At 45.3% G+C, this 17,417-nt stretch overlaps 1 protein-coding gene across 1 annotated transcript in view; it reads right to left on the bottom strand.

Moving 5' to 3' along the window:
* VWA3A (von Willebrand factor A domain containing 3A) overlaps positions 1 to 17,417 on the bottom strand; it is a 49,990-nt gene that overhangs the window by 22,031 nt on the left and 10,542 nt on the right. The window contains exons 7-16 of the mRNA XM_018040802.1: positions 15,318 to 15,424; positions 12,445 to 12,570; positions 12,043 to 12,151; positions 11,765 to 11,830; positions 9,308 to 9,433; positions 6,378 to 6,513; positions 6,166 to 6,269; positions 4,709 to 4,789; positions 3,843 to 3,937; positions 1,794 to 1,913 (exon numbers count right to left, since the gene is read on the bottom strand). Of these exons, the coding sequence (XP_017896291.1) occupies positions 1,794 to 1,913; positions 3,843 to 3,937; positions 4,709 to 4,789; positions 6,166 to 6,269; positions 6,378 to 6,513; positions 9,308 to 9,433; positions 11,765 to 11,830; positions 12,043 to 12,151; positions 12,445 to 12,570; positions 15,318 to 15,424 (1,070 nt within the window). The remainder of the gene's footprint in view (positions 1 to 1,793; positions 1,914 to 3,842; positions 3,938 to 4,708; positions 4,790 to 6,165; positions 6,270 to 6,377; positions 6,514 to 9,307; positions 9,434 to 11,764; positions 11,831 to 12,042; positions 12,152 to 12,444; positions 12,571 to 15,317; positions 15,425 to 17,417) is intronic.

The raw sequence follows: 17,417 nt of genomic DNA, 5'->3' as shown, positions 1-17,417 counted from the left end.
TCTTTCATTTCCACTGCCTTGGCTCAGATCTCCCCTCCAGTATCACATCCCTTCAGCCTGTCCTTCACCTTGTAACTCAAGTGTCTCAAGATTATTATCTTGCTTAAAATCCTTCAATATCTATATGTCCCCTAGTATAAAAGCTCCTGTTTAAAGCCTCCGTCAGCTGGTGTTTCCTTTCATTTCTAGGCCATCCGGTTCTCTCTCTCACCCTTTGTTCACACTCAACTACTCACACTGAAGGTCCCCCAAGGTTGTGTCACACATCACACCTCTGTGCTTCGCTCACGCTGCTCCCTGCACCAGAAGGCCCCTTCTCCACATTCCCTGTCTCTTCTGTGTGCCGGGAAACACCTGCTCTTTGTCAAGACTCAGCTAAGATTTCCTGACCTCACTCTTCCCAGGTGAATGAACTGACTCCGCCTTTGAGTCGATATGGGACTTGCGGTCCCATATCCTGCCTTCTACTTATTCCTTCAGAAAACATTTAATAGCATTTATATTTTAACATTTCTGCTTCCTACTACTAGGTGATAAGTTCCTTAAGGACAGGTATCATGTGTGTTAACTTCTATATCCCTAATGCCTAGCATACCTGCAGTACATGGCAGCCTTTCAATAAAAGTTTGTTAAATGAATGAATGGGATGAGTGAATGAAAATCTTGTCCAAAATGCTTCTCTAAGCATTTTTCTGTAGAATTTATTAGGGAATGACTAGGCTCTGACTTAGTAGGTTTAGAACACTCCCTATATGATGTGAAGTTGTGTAAAAAATATATATAACTACATATATTAAAATTATATATACTTTATAGATAAAAATATAAGTAACTATGTAGATAGACCTATAACTTAAATATTTATACTATTATATAGTCATATATAATTTAAACATATGTAGTAAAACTACATATTAAATATACTTTAAGTTAAATTTACTTATAGTTAAAATTTATATACATAATTATGTATAAAATACATAATTTAAATATATAGCTATATAGTATTAATTTATATTATATATACTTATATAAGGGCTTCCCAGGTGTTTCAGTGGTCAAAAAAACCCAACTGCAAATGCAGGAGACGTAAGAGACATGGGTTCGATTCCTGGATCAGGAAGATCCCTTGGAGAAGGAAATGGTGATCCATTCCAGTGTTCTTGCCTGGAGAAGCCCATGGACAGAGAAGCCTGGTGGGTTACAGTCCATGGGGGTCCATAGGGTCTCAAAGAGTCAGACACAACTGCAGCTACTTAGCATGCAGCTACTTATATATAACTTAAACGCATAGTTTTATATATAATGGAGCCATGTAGTTTTATATATAAAGGTATAATTTAATTCTATATAGCTCTATATAATCTATTACTTATAACTATATATAATAATAATATTGATAGATCTATGTACAGTTAAAATTTATAATTGGAATTCTGAATGTTTAAAATATCGTGGCTTGCTAGAACTGAGGTAGGAGCCAAGCCTGGGGACCCTTCTTTTTCTCTTTTGCGTTTATCAGCTTGGGAGCCAAATGGGGCAACGGGCTGAGTTACTTTATCCTGGCTGATCAAACAGTGTGTTTTGGGGCTGCTTATCACCTTCAGCCCAGGGGGACCGTCCTACAACCATTTAATTATTCAATGCCCCAAACAAGATGGTTCAAATGAGATAAACGGACAGCCCTCCTGGGAGGCCGGCTGCCCATACATTTGTCGTCCTGCCAGAAGCCTCAGCCTGGCGATGGCAGCCTTGTGCCCACGACCTCCCCACCAGGAGAAGCTGCTGCGTACGCAATGATGTTGAAGCAGTCCTTGTTGGACAGCTGCTCCTCCAGCAGGCGGCGCAGGGAGTGCTGGATATGAATAATGTACATGGAATTGGTCACGGAGATATCGAGCAGTATAACCACCCTAAAAAGAAACACAAGCTTTAAGAGGAGAACCGAATCTCTCAGATAATGTTTATTCTGTTCCATTTTACTATTTAACGTTTTTTCCAGAGGAGCTCTGCACGCCAAATTCACCCCTGGCCAAATCTTCTCCGTGGTTTGAGGTCAACACAGGCAGTAGCCTGAGGGTCATGGAACCTTTGCTGCAGGAAGGTCTATCATGGAATAAAGCCTCGTGGTGGACAGTTTAAGGGCAGGACTGCATATAATGATTTCATACATTTCCTTGTTTTAAATCACTAGCATTCGATACGACAGTAGATTGGGGTCTGTGAAGGGAAAACAAACAAGCTAAGCAAGTTAGATGGGGAATTAGGTATAACTGGAGCCTTTGGGGAAATGTATCTTTTTATTTTCTCTCTCTGTTTTAAGATCTCTTGCAATGGCATCCTACTCCAGTACTCTTGCCTGGAAAATCCCATGGACAGAGGAGCCTGGTAGGCTGCAGTCCATGGGGTCGCTGAGAGTCGGACACGACGGAGCGACTTTGCTTTCACTTTTCACTTTCATGCATTGGAGAAGGAAATGGCAACCCACTTCAGTGTTCTTGCCTGGAGAATCCCAGGGAGGGGGGTGCCTGGTGGGCTTCCGTCTATGGGGTCGAACAGAGTCGGACACGACTGAAGCGACTTAGCAGCAGCAGCAGCAACAGTGTTGAGCCTTCTCTTTAGATCTTATAGTCCTATCTCCTCCCCTCATTCTCATTTTGAGACAGCTATGGATTAGCAAAAGAAAAGTCACCTGATATAGCATCAGAAGACCTTAGTTCAAGTCCCACTTTCTGTGGGGCCTTACGCAAGTCACAGCACCTCTCTGATCCTTGCCATGCGTTTGTGTGTATGCTCAGTCATGTCCGACTCTGCGGCCCCATGGACTGTAGTCTGCCAGATTCCTCTGTCCATGGAACTCTCCAGGCAAGAATACTGGAATGGGCTGCCACTTCCTACTCCAGGGGCTCTTCCTGACTCAGGGATTGAACCTGAGTCTCTTGCATCTCCTGCATTAGCAGTCAGATTCTTTACTACTGCACCACCTTGGAAGCCTGTTCCTTGGCATATTTAACTATATAAACTATAATAAGACTCTTCAAGGGGTTGCTTTGAGAGTTAAAAAATAGAGCGGATGAATGGTATTACAAACTTCTAATATAAAATAAGTGGTAATGCATTAAGTAAGGTATGGAATGGTAATGATATAATAGATACCCTACAGTTTTTTCCTACTCAGCATCCATTACCTCTACTCAAAACAGCATCTTGATCTTTTTTTCTGGTGTTGGGGGGAATACCTTTGTCTGTAATGGTCCACTTGAGTTGAGTAGAGCTGACCCCAGCCCAAGCTTTAAAGTGGACGTTAGACCCCAGGCAATCAGAACATCAAATCCTCTTGGCCCAAGTGGCTCACGGGTGGACCCATGCCCTAAACCCTGGAAGTGCTAAACTGGAAGGGAGGAAGTTGGGAACTTTGGGTGGCTATCTTGCTACCTAGAGGGGGCAGCCTACCTAAAAACAAAGCCAAGAAAGAGGAAAATGGAACTGAGGGTTGGAAAGAAATTCCTGACATGTATGAATCTCTGGATCAAGCCAGGCCTGAAGACAGCTACCAAATCTACTTTAGAATATAGTTATCTTAACCAGACTTCCCTGATTTGTTTCAATTTGCACTTAGTTTCTTTTGCTTTTTAACAAAGACTCCTGAGTGACACAGTGATGCTATTCTTGAGGTTGCAGTTAATGGTGGTGACTTTTCCCTCCAGGGGTTCTGCTGAGCCATATTGATCCTTAATCTAAATGATGGATTCTGACGCCACCAACAGGAAATTCATAAGCTGAATGAGTGCTGTGTCACACACGACACCATGAAGGACAAGAACACTACTGGAGGAAGTTACCTTTTTTCACAGACGGTGCCCCAGATTCTTCTGCTGGCCAAGGAGAGCCACTCGATCCTTCTCTCGTACATCCGCATCGCTCTGCTGAGCTGTTTCTGCAAACTCACGGGTCATACACAGTCAGCACTGCACAGAGCATGTGGGGGAAGAGGGTGTACCCCACTTGGCTTCTGGGAATGGTGTGTCAAGGCCATGGGTATCCAGGCAGTACAAAAATCCCTCTAAAGCATGTACTAGGACTTCCCTTGTGGCCCAGAGGTTAAGAATCTGCCTGCCAATGCAGGGAACACCAGTTTGATACCTGGTGCAGAAAGATTCCACATGCCACAGGGCAACTAAACCCATGTGCTACAGCTACTGAGCCCCGACTCTGGAGCCCGTGAGCCACAACCACTGAAGACTGTGCCCATGCTCTGCAAAAAGAGAAACCATTGCAATGAGAAGACCCAGCAATACAACTAGGGAGCAGCCCCTGCTTGCTGCACTAGAGAGAGCCCGTGCGCAGCAACAAAGACCCAGCATAGCCAAAAATATATAGATAAATGAACATTTGTTTAAAGAGAGAGAGAGATATAAGCTTGTACTTGTCTGTCACAAGCCTAGGAAGGGAAGAGTCAGAGTATTTCATTGCCTCAAATGGGGAGGAGGTAAATCTTGACCAAAAGGATTAGAGGTTTTTGTTTAAGGCATCCGGGTTCCTGCCTGGAAAGGAGGTGGAGAAAGCTCCAGAAGGGCCTGTGGGTGAAGCGCAGTCTGTTTACAGGAGGGGGTTCTGTCACTGGCTTGGTGCCTCCACATTCCATGACACCTTCCTGCCATCCCCCTCCCCACACCCCACATTCTGACTGATGGGACCCAGCACTGACCTGGTACTCGTACAAGAAGGGCAAGTCCACATGAATATTCTTCACTGTCCCGTCATGCCATTCAAACTGCACCATTGCCTTCTGCATGCAGGTGTGGCCAGGAGGGGAGCAGGTGAACAGAAGCGCAAGTGAGGAAGGATTTTGAGTTTAAATCGGTCACTGGGTTCTCCAAGTCAGATGCAAGAGAGGGAAACGGGCTCTTAACACATCTGCGGGTGGTTTGTGCCCCTCCCCATCACCAGGCCATTGCCTTGGCTGGAGCTGGCAGCTGAGGGACTTCAGGACACAGCCCCCTGAATGAACCAGGTCTGACCGCAAGCCGGCTCCCTTCTCAGGAGGCTCTTCTGAACATCAGTGTCTTTATTACAAGGTATGGTTAGAAGTTTTGGTAATAGTAGAGTTGGAGATTTAAAACATACTACAGTCATAAGTTCTTAGATTTGGAAACCCACGTGGGAAACACACTTTGAAAATCAAATTTGTTCATTCTGTTCATTCATCCTCCATCAAGCTGTCATATCTGTATCTCTGTCTCTGCTTCCATCTAGTCATTCATCTATGGGCTGCCAGAACTAGACCTCCCCTGTCTCTTTCCTTTCATTCTTCTGTCTTTTCACTGATCTTCTCTTCTCTGGCCTTGCCTCGCTGCCTGTGGGATCACAGTCCCCTGACCAGGGATCGGACCCATGCCCCTGTAATGGGAGTGCAGAGTCTCAACCACTGCACCACCGGGGAAGTCCCTCCACTGACTGATCCTTCTGTTCACCTATTATGCTGTCCTTCCAATTCTCCAGCCTTTATCCTTCATTTAATCTTGACTTTCATCCTTTCATCTTTTTGTTCTGTCCTGTTATCTGTCCTTCCATCTGTTCATATTTCCATCCACCTATCCATTCTTTTACCTATTCATTTATCATTTCCATCGATCCACTCACTCAGCCTTTTCCTCCCTCTTTCCATCCTTCTGTCCACGCATGCAGACATTCCTTGACTGCTTACTTGTACTACATATAGGGGACAGAGTGTTGGGGAAGAGTTTTTCCTTTTATAGGGCTCATACCGCGGTGGGCATTAGACATGTAACAAATACACACAAACGCGCACCACAGGAGCAATAGGAGAAGTCTGTATCAGGTAGAGCGAGGGCCCAAAGAGAGAGCGTGTTCTGAATGACAAGGAGGAAACCTTCATGGAGGGGGTGACCATGGTGCCTGATGTACTCCCTCTTTCCCCAATCTCCCAAGTTTCATTTTTTGTATCTTTGAAAAACAGCAGCTAGGGTAGATTTGATGAGAGTTCTAGAGTCCTGCGTGGAAAGCCTGCACCCCACGCCAAGCCCTCAGCTCCTGTTCCTTCGTCTCTGTCTCAAGACCTCTATTTCCCCAACATTTCAGAAAGGAAATACCACACGGGAGCTCCATGGCAAAGGTCTAGACAGAACTCTGAATCTGAGTTACCTCATGGATAGTTGATGATACTGTTTTCCGGAGAATAGGCACAAATTCCTCCACGGGAGAGAATGCATTGGGTGCCAGAACCTGATAAAGGCTTAGCTTCTTGGCTGTAAAAATAAATGGTGGGGTTTGAGGCATGGCTCATGAAGCCCCAAAGGGTTCATGCCTTCGGTCAGTTGTCTGCATCTTGGGTTCTTCCCTCTCTGGGGATTTACCTTTCAGGCTATTGGTCTTCAGCCATTCTGCAGAAGTCATGTCCAAGTTTGGGAACTCAATCATGAGGGGATCCTCATGCTTTGGGGGTTTAGGCAAGAGACTCATGAGTGAACTCTTTGCAACCTCTGTGGAAATCTAAGTTGAAATGAAAAATCATCATTACATAATCATATTATAGAGCTGAAAAGTCCACAGCCTTCCCCCACCCACCCAAGGGAGCATCTTAAAACATTGTGCTTAGTCTTTCAGTTGTGTCTGACTCTGTGACCCTGTGGGCTGTAGCTTGCCAGGTTCCTCTGTCTGTGGGGATTCTCCAGGCAAGAATACTGGAGTGCGTTGCCATGCCCTCTTCCAGGGGATCTTCCCAACCCAAGGATCGAACCCAGGTCTCCCACATTGCAGGCAGATTCTTTACTGTCTGAGCCACCAGGGAAGCCCAAGAATACTGGAGTGCGTAGCTTATCCCTTCCTTCTCCAGGGGATCTTCCTGACCCAGGAATTGAACTGGGGTCTCCTGCATTGCAGGCAGATTCTTTATCAGCTGAGCTACCAGGGAAGCTCTCTTAAAACATTACCTATTAAATTACAGGCAGTTTTGCCTTTCCCTCCCATAGTCCCATCCCCATCTCGAGAGATATGTGGAATTACCGGGAGAAGACAGAGCTGTACCCAGCAACTCACTTCCTCTGTCATCTGTCCATCCTCCTAACCACTTCCCACCCTTACCATTTGAATCAGCACCACGGACTCCAAGATGACAAGTGGCCCTGCCATGGGCACAAAACATAAGCTCCGGGGAACTAAAAAGCAACTCCTGTACCAAATCATTTAGGGAGCCCTGATCTAGCCTAGACTCCCTTGCCCACATTTACAACTGAAAACCTGAGGTTCTGAGAGGTTAAGTCACATAGAATGTGTATGAGGAAAGCACAAAATAGCAATTTCCAAACTTCAGACATTTGAGAACCACCTGAGTACCACCATACTGTTATTTGTTGTTGTTGTTGTTTAGTCACTAAGTCATGTCTGACTCTTTTGTGACCCCCATGGGCTGTAGCCCACCAGGCCCCTCTGTCCCTGGGATTTCCCAGGCAAGAATACTGGAGTGGGTTGCCATCTTCCACTCTAGGGAATCTTCCTGACTCAGGGATTTAACTCATGTCTCCTGCATTTACATATGGATTCTTTACCACTAAGCCACCAGGGAAGCCCTATATTGTTATTTACTCAATATTTTAAAAAATCAAACAAGTAACACTAAGTCTTTTTAGTTATTAATTTCACTAACATTAATTGAAATTAATATCAATTTCAATTTTGATTTTAATGGACCCCTTTTTGTACTTAATTATATGTATGTGTATATGTATGTGTGTGCATATATATATATATATACACTTTGTTTGTTTTTGGCCATGCCTTACAGAATGTGGGATCTTAGTTCTCCAACCTGGGATCGAATCTGGGCTCTTGGTAGCGAACGCATCAAGTCCAAAACACGGAAACTGTCAGAGAATTCCTAGAACTTAAATACTTTCAGAAAGCTCTATTTCTACCATAATGAGCTAGTTTTAAATATATGACATTTAAAAGAATGTTAATCTGCATATCACCTTATCATTATTTTGCAAACTACAAGTAGTATTTTGCAAACTACAAGAGCATTTCATTTTGGGAAACTCCTGGCAAGATTCTGACATCAAGCAGACCTAAGTTCAATCAAGACTAATCAGCTTTTATCTCTGCGATCTCAGGCAAATTATTTAAACTCAACTTCTGTTTTCTCATCTGTAAAATAACATATCTGCTGGAGACCATTGCCGGAAGATAAAATAAGGCATTTTAAAAGATTAAGCCTTGTGCCTATCTTAAGTGCCTACACACTCAGGAATTGAAAACCATTAATTATTGTTATTGTTTATAGGTAATCACATGGTCCTGGAGGCTGTGGAGTTTGAGAAGACTCTTGAGAGTCTCTTGGAGTGCAAGGAGACCAAACCAGTCAATCCTAAAGGAAATCAGTCCTGAATACTCATTGGAAGGACTGATGCTGAAGCTGAAACTCCAATACTTTGGCTACCAGATGTGAAGAACTGACTCACTGGAAAAGCCCCTGATGCTGGGAAAGATTGAGGGCAGGAGGACAAGGGGACGACGGAGGACGAGAGATCATCGGCTGGATGAACATGAGTTTGACCAAGGTCTGGGAGTTGGTGAAGGACAGGGAAGCCTGGCGTGCCACAGTTCACGGAGTTGCAAAGAGTCGGACACGACTGAGCGACTGAACTGAACTGATAGGTAATCAGTAGAAGAGTTGAAACTAAAATTCAAGACCTCAGTCTAAGTGCTGTGTTTCTTTCAGGACAGCTAGCCAGGTCAAAACGTTTGGTATCCCAAGTCCATACCTTCACTCTGTGATGCTACAGAAGCGTTTCCAGTTCTCTTCTGTCCACAGCTAAGTTGTCTATGCTGCCTAAACAGAGCACAGCTTTTATGGCGCTTTTGTCCATAAACTTTCTGAGTTATTCTGCTGATAAATTAAATGCCCTCGAGCAGGGCCTTTGCCCCGAATGAATGAGATGCTGGTGGGAAGATGTCTCCAGACCTCCTGCCCTGTGTAGCTGAGGTTTTCGTCATTCTCCAAATTGGGGGGAAGGGGGGGACACTGTTTAAGTGGACGGGGTGGCAGAGGCCTAATGGCCTTTCTCTGAAATAAATTTTTTTTCCAGTTAGAAAATCCACCAGGATCCTCCAGCAGAGGCTGTGGCAGTTCAGAGCTGTGGGGGCTGCGAGGGGGCGGGGCCTCGCTTTACTCCACTTTTGGGGGCCTGGCAGCCACGCCCTTCAGTGACAGGTGAGACGCCAGAGAGCATGGTGAGGCCAGCTGCGCGCCTCCTGGAAGGTCTGAGCTCCGGCTCTCAGCACCTACCTCCTGCATCATGCCGGTGGACTTCTCACAGGGGGCGTTGGGGTGCAGGGCTTGCATGTGGTCCCGGAGGCTCTGGGCCTTTTGGATTTCTGCCAGGAGCTCATCCACCTCCCGGCTGCTGCAGACCTGGGGGTGGTGGGGACAATCAGTCACCCAGTAGTCACCTGATTACCGGCAGTGGCCGAGGTGGGAAAGGGCAGGATGCCACGTGAATCCCTAGGGCGGAGTGGCATGCTCTTCAAAGCGGAGGTTATAAACAGGATCCATGTGCAGGACAGAACCTGCCAATGCCTGTTCTATTTGTACATTATTGGCTTGCAGTGTTTTAAATAGTTGAAGATGTGAAGAAACACTCTATACCCTCCCCTAGCTATAATAATAATTATTAAAGGGCTATAACAAGTGTTGGCAAACACTGGAGAATTGGAACTTGAGGGGTGCAGGTGGAACCGTAAAATGGTGCAGCTGCTGTGGAGAACAGTTTGGTGGCTCCTCAAAATATTAAACAGAATTACTACATGACCTAGCATTTCTACTCCTAGCTATGTACCTACAATAATTGAAAACAGGGACTCAGATACTTATCCACCAATAATCACACCAGTTCACAGCAGTTCAAATATCCATTGACTGATGAATGGATAAACAAGAGGTAGTATATTCAGAAAATGGAATATTATTCAACCATAAAAAGAATGAAATTCTGATACATGTTAGAACACAGATGCATCTTGAAAACATGATGCTGAGTGAGAAAAGATGGACACGAAATATCCACAATGGGCAAATCCCGAGAGATGGAAAGCAGATTGACAATGAGCTGGGGCTGCAGGGAAGGGGGAATGGGGAGTAATTGTTTTAAGGGTACAGAGTTTCCTTTTGGGGAGATGGAAATGTTTTGGAGCTAAATAAAGGTGGTGGTTACACAACATTGTGAGTATAAAAAGTGCCACTGTTGTTCACTTTATTTATGAGAATTTTCTCAATTTTAAAATATTTATTTATTTATTTGGCTGCTCTGGGTCTTAGTTGTGGTATGCCGGATCTAGCTCCCTGATCAGAGATCAAACGCAGGCCCCCTGCATTGGGAGCATGGCGTGTTAGCCACTGGACCACCAGGGAAGTCCCTCAATTTTTAAAAAATGAAAGGAAATCACACACACACACAAATCCAGATTTCTGGCTCTTGTTGGAAAATCAGAAGACTGGTAACACTGGGGGTCACTCCTGCAGAACAAATAAACAATGGGCTAGAGCTGAGCAGAGGCGTCTCATTCACTGGGGCAAGTGCTGTTTTGTTCATCACACTCCTCACCACTCTCTGCTGTGTTCTCATCAGATTCAGTTGTAATTCTTTGTCATCTTTGCACTGTTGTTTTGCTCATAATAAAGAAAACAATGAAATTTGTTTTACCCATACCTCCATCAAGAGTGGGAAAACAACAACTAAGCCAACAGGTTCACAGGTTTTTAAGAGAAAATATTTCTTAAGCCAGCCACCAGTTTCATTCACTCACCCATAGTATCTTCCTAGCCTTGGAGTATGTCACTCCTACAGAGTCTGGCCAGTGAGGTAACAAGGGGTTTTGCCCAAGGAGAATGTTGCCTGACCTAGACTTTGTAACACTAGGACATACTTGTGAGATGCAAACATTCATTTACTCTAGGCAGTTAGTAGTTAGCAGGCAAGGCACAGCCTGTAGCTCAACAGACAGCTGGATTCTCAATCTGCCATATGGATTTACGCACACATTTTCTGTCATCTCCATTACAGACACAGAGTGTGTGACGTTATTATTAACTACGACAAGGACTAATGGATGGATTGGTACAGAATTAACTTGCTCATTCAGAATTGATTGCTGTGTGTCTCTTGCAGTAAATGGAGTCTACCTAGGAGAGAGAACTGAAGCAACTGCTTCAGACTCAGAGCTTTGGTGGGAGCAGAGGTGGGGTGGGGCCCATGTTGATGGCAACTGGGTAGGAATTCAGAATTCTGTCAGCATGCAACCAGCTCACTGTGTGCATGCTCAGTTGCTTAGATGTATCCAACTCTGCGACCTTATGGACTGTAGCCTGCCAGGCTCCTCTGTCCATGGGATTCTCCAGGCAAGAACACTGAAGTGGGTTGTTATTTCCTCCTCCAGTGGATCTTGCTGATCCAGGGATTGAACCCATGTCTCCTGTGTTTGCAGGCAAATTCTTTACCACTGAGTGATCTGAGTAGCCCAATCAACTCATCATACACCCTGACAAAAGAATCTCTTGTGACTTTTTGTTGTTTCTGTTCTTCCCACATTCTCTTTTTAATCTGATTTTACTTGAGTAAACCCATTGAGTTGGGGAGAAGGGAAGCAGGTACACACAAAGAATCTTTCTGGCCCAGATTCCCCAGGCACAACCTTGGAAGCAGGCAGGGATAGGAGGAGGGAGCAGTGTGTTGGTCCAAGAGCTTACCTCTGTCTCTGGGCTGTAGCAGTGATAGTAGCCCCCAAAAGCTTCCACAAGGTTCTTCAGAACAGCCTGTGGGGATGGAGACAGAGTCAGCCCTCCCTAGGGCAATGCCGCTAGTCTTACAAGCTTTTTCCTTGCCTGAGCCTCCCAACTGGGCTGACCAATGGGAGAACTAGATATAAGGAGAATTGTATTTTGATCCACAACTTCGGGGCCTCAAAGGCTGGCCCAGCTCACTATCGCCAATCCAAGGGAAGCCTTGAAGATTCTTGGGTACTTACAGGCGGCACCTGATCATCACATTTGTAGGTGATGATGTGGGTAATGAGATCCCTTCCCAATGTAGACTGTTGGATGTAATCAGACAGGATTTCAGAAGGTTGATCTGGGCTGGGAAGAAGAAGCAAGAAGAGAAGGGGGCACTCCAGCAAGATGGTAATTCCCAAAGAACCTCTACCAAATCACCTGTGTCCCAGGTCACCTGTGTTAAGATGCAGGGCATAGTGGGCCTCAGGCTTGGCCTGTCTGGCCCCCTGCCATAAAAATCTGTGATGAATGCCCAGGAAACACAGCCCTCTCTCAAGAGTACGTGAAGAGTCACGCTTGATGGTCTTTTCTCTAACATTGGTTTGGTTCTCCAATCACTTCCTGGGTCTGTTATCAGCTTAGAAAAGGAGGCCTACCAGCTTCCCATGATGGTCACCAGAGAATTCAGCCGCTTCAGAACGAAGACTTTCTTCAGGGCTTGTAGCAGATTGCTGCCTCTGTCTGGCTTCAGTTTTTTCACCCAAAGCTTGAGTTCCTGGAGACTAGGCAAAATGATAAAACCTAATAAGAGTACTCATACTAGGGACCAGGCCCAGGACAAACACGGGCTGGTGTGAGCCTAACAATAATTCTTTGAGATGGATACCTTATTCCCATTTTATAGATGAGGAAACTGAGACTCAGAGTTAGGACTTGCCCAAGGGGATACTGTAAGCAGCTGGAAACACTGAGACTTCAATCCAGGTGTGACTCAAGGGCCTGAATTTCTAGGCGACTCTGCTACGTGGGGTCTGGGACCTAGCTCCTTTCCCCTCCAACTCTTCTGGAGGCAGATCTCAGCCTGAAACATGGGGTTAATCCCCAACTTAAACAGTCTTGAAGAGAAGACACTACAGCTGTGTGGCTACATCCCACATGGGTTGGAATACACACTACTGGCAATAGGGGAATGACTCAACACAGAGCTCTCCTGGTTCACTGTCTCACATGGAACTTGTGAGACGGCTCTGGTCTCGCCATATCTCTTTCATTCTGACACCCACCCCCCAAAAAAACCCCTCAGCTCATTGCCAGTAAGTCTCTTTCATTATTGTAATGGCTGAATTTCCCTTTTTAACAAAGAGAACAAATCCCAGGCCTGGCGCCATCTCTAGTCAATAGGTTTCAAGCTGGAATTTAATCTTACTGTTTTGTCTGCTTTCATTCTATTTATTTTTATAGCAACTTTCTAATTATGCCAAGTGATACAGGCTTCTCAGTTATGGCATTGATAGTTTCATTCAGAATAAATATTGGGTTATTTTTAAAATCAATAATAGTACAAGTTGCACAGAGTAAATAATAGTACAAGTGGCAGGGATATGACAAAAATCACAAGGGAAATCCAGGAATAACTGCAGTTGAGGAACTCTTGGCTAGATGGTCTCAAGGTGACTTCCAGGTCTGACATCCTGGAGCTTTGAGGTTGAAATCACCGTTAAAAAATAAACAAACAAACAATCTTATCTGCTGAGTGCCTTCCCCATGCCAAGCACTTCCCATGCCAACAACTCTGTGAGAAGCAGGTATCCTCACCTTATTCTGCTAATGAGAGAGTTAAAGGATGAGTCGGGATCCCCCAGTAACTGTCAGAGCTGGGATTCAAAGCCTATGCTGCCTGAACGGGCACTTCTCTACCCAGAAGGGCACCCCTCTGCGGCTAGTGCTGGACAAGGGAACTTCTGTTCCAGAAACCTAAGCATGTGGCTTTCCTTGGGATCCGCTCTGTGCTTTGGAATCCAGTCCTGACTACCATTTCAGAAATGTTCCCTAACCTGAGTCTCACTTTCCTTGTCAGCAAAATTGGGATAGTAATCCTATTCCATGTGTTGGCTATAAATATTGAGTAAGAGAGTACGTGCGAAGTGCCAAGCATGGTGGATAATCAAGGCTATTCTCTTCCTGGAAAAGAGATGTCTACTTTCAGGCATAAGTTAGTAGAAATTCTTAGTCATTTAGTTACATTTTAACATGTTAAGTTGCGTCTGATTCTTTCAGACCCCGTGGACTGTAGCCCACCAGACCACTCTGTCCATGGGATTTCCTAGGCAAGAATGCTGGAGTGGGTTGCTATTTCCTTTTCCAGGGAATCTTGCCAACCCAGGGATGGAACCCAAGTCTCCTGCATTGGCAGGTGGATTCTTTACCACTGAGCCACCTGGGAAGCACAAAACTGTGGAATTGTAGGTAGCTGTTAAAAAGAAAGAGGTTGATCTCTACATACTGAGAGAAAATTAGGTGCAAAGCCAAGATGAAAAAAAGTGTAATGTTCTCTTGATTATGTTTAAGTAAATGAGGATAAACACACAGATGCATATATGTGCAAAGACTGTGGAAGTAGATTGAAGAAACTATTATTGGGAGGTGAGAGGGGGAACTAGGGTGAGAGGGAGACTCATCTGCTATTTTTTATCCTTTTATACTGCAATTTCTGAAAATCAGCATGTATCATTTTCTTTTTTTTTTTCAGAAGAGGTCATAATTTATTTTTCTTTATTTTTATTTTTTAAATTTTAAAATCTTTAATTCTTACATGCATTCCCAAACATGAACCCCCCTCCCACCTCCCTCCCCACAACATCTCTCTGTGTCATCCCCATGCACCAGCCCCAAGCAAGCTGCACCCTACGTCAGACATGGACTGGCGATTCTTACATGACAGTATACATGTTAGAATTCCCATTCTCCCAAATCATCCCACCCTCTCCCTCTTCCTCTGAGTCCAAAAGTCCGTTATACACATCTGTGTCTTTTTTCCTGTCTTGCATACAGGGTCGTCATTTCCATCTTCCTAAATTCCATATATATGTGTTAGTATACTGTATTGGTGTTTTTCTTTCTGGCTTACTTCACTCTGTATAATCGGCTCCAGTTTCATCCATCTCATCAGAACTGATTCAAATGAATTCTTTTTAACGGCTGAGTAATACTCCATTGTGTATATGTACCACAGCTTTCTTATCCATTCATCTGCTGATGGACATCTAGGTTGTTTCCATGTCCTGGCTATTATAAACAGTGCTGCGATGAACTATCTTTATTAGATTTATGGATAGAAATGGTATCTGGTCTTCATTTTGTGGTGCTCGTGGGGTGATGACTTTTCCAAAAGGTATTGGCTCCCTGTGTTTCTGTTTTTGTGAACTGTCCTCACTTATTTTGCACTTTAATCATTTGATAAAGACATTAACACTTTTAGGGAGGAAAATGACCAGGTAAACACCCAGGCCAAGGCCAGGCAATCACTTACCTGGAGGTGCTGACTTCTGTTGGGTTGGGCCAGAGGGCACTGGTGGTGGCACCGAAGGACAGGATGTACAGCTTCTCTTTATGGCTCAGCTGCTCGTCAATGAGGTTCTGGTGGGCAAGAGGACATCAGTGGCTCCCAGAGTCATACGGAGCTTGCCTTCACCTCTCATGCTGTGGTTGAGATGCGAACTGTGCTGAAACAGGTTCGCTTAAGACTCAGCTTAGCAGCCCCAAGTTGACATTTGTTTGCTGCCCCTGGGGTCACAGGGGTCTAGGTGGAGCACCCCAGCTGCCCATCCCAGCTTGTCCTTGGCTGTGCGTGGTCAGGGTAGGGCCTGGGTGGTCAGCCAGTTCCAGAGACTGGCTTTCACTCCCACTGACTGCAGACCAAAGACCTCTTCTGGAGCAACTGCCGCACACTTGGGTCATGGGTGTGGTTGGGATGAGCACCCACTTCAGCGTGTGCAATGGCTGAACCATTTATACGTGGCACCCAGGGAGGAGCACAGAGATGGGGGTGGGGGCAGTGGTTGCTGTACCGGCCATGTTAATTGGTGATGGAGTGATGGGTGCAGGGCCAGCTATTGGGTGTTCTCAGGCTCAGCCTGGTGAGTATCCAACAGTAAGATCACTCTTCCCTCTCCTTCCCAGTGAGAGAGCTTATTCTTAGGTACACTGATAAGGAGACCAGGGTCCTCGAGGAGGAGGAAGGGACAGACTTTTTTTCCTACATTCTCTCATCTTAGTCACAGAAGACTTTTCTCCCCTGAAACTTTGCATTGTTATGACAACAATCTATTTCGCCTAAGACTAACTTTCTTTAAGCCTAGAGCTAATGATTGCACAACAAAACAACACATCTTGCTCAAGGGTATGTTTTTCCTTAAGCTCTGTGCTAATGATTATACAACAGCCATATATCTTGCTCAAGGGCATGTTTTGTCCTTAACAAAAAGCAGCGACTAATCCTGCTATCTTAAGATGTGTGTTGTGGGAGTGGGCCTGGTAAGACTTTTACAACCTTGAGATACTCTTTTGATCTATTGTTGGTAACCAAATGAAAGAGTATATAAAGCCCCACCCAAACTAGTGGGGCACTCTCTGCCTCCTTCTGATGTCTATGTCAGAAGCTTTCTCTGTCCCATCTTCACTGTAATAAAACAAAGCTCTGAGTGACCGAAGCTAAGTCTTTGGTCCCAAAGGGAAATTTTCTCCTTCGGAGATCACAAATCCAACACCGTTCACCATAAGCTATCATCGGCCACCTAGAAACATTACCTGTTACCACCAACATGAGCTCTGCGTTGGTTAATACTGAACCAGGCCACCAGGGGTATCTCTGGAAACTGGGCCCCGGGGATGCTGTGAAGGGCAATCTGCTCTGACAGTGGTTCCCTGACACCTGCTGAGACCAGGAAAGGGCAAGCCTGGAAACTGGCCCATCTTGATCCCTCTGTAGGATTCTGGGACCAGCTACGGCTGCTCAGGTCTCATTCAAAGCTTAGAGGTTCCTCTAAGAAAACAGCCCCTCCACATCACTTCTCAGAGACTACAGGGGCTTTTGTCGATGCCAGACTCTTGTACTGAGTGCTTCATTTGCTTGGGCTCCTTTTGTCCTCTCGCGACCCTGTGAGGTGGTGAGAGTCATCGTCCCTGTTTCACAGATGAGATAACAGAGTCACACAGCCCAGAAGTGGTGGAGGTGTCTGGGATTTGGCCCTAGAGCTCTTAGCTTCTCAGTTACGACCAAAGCAACCAGGATCGCTCCTCATCATGAAGAGGCTAGAAGACTGTGCTGGAGTTGGTCCAACTGATCCCCACCTCCACAACCTCTTTCCAGGGAGCACAGGCTGTTGAGACAGTCAAGTTGGTAGGGACTGCCACAGCGTGAATACTAGAGGCTCACACTGCAACTGAGAATGACTCTGAGGCTGGGTTTTGCAGAACTCAACATATTTTTTTAACTGTAGGTGCTAATTAAGTGTGAAATGTTCTTTGTGAAACACTCCATTTTGCACTTGCTATCAACAAAGCCATTAGCAAGCTCACAAGGGAGGGTGGGGAGGAACTAGGGATAGAGGGTGGGGAGGAGGTGGTGGTT

Source organism: Capra hircus, chromosome 25 (genome assembly GCF_001704415.2).
Source record: "Capra hircus breed San Clemente chromosome 25, ASM170441v1, whole genome shotgun sequence".
Lineage (NCBI taxonomy): Eukaryota > Metazoa > Chordata > Mammalia > Artiodactyla > Bovidae > Capra > Capra hircus.
Note: the sequence above shows the minus strand (reverse complement) of the source record. Positions and strands in the feature narration are given on the sequence as shown.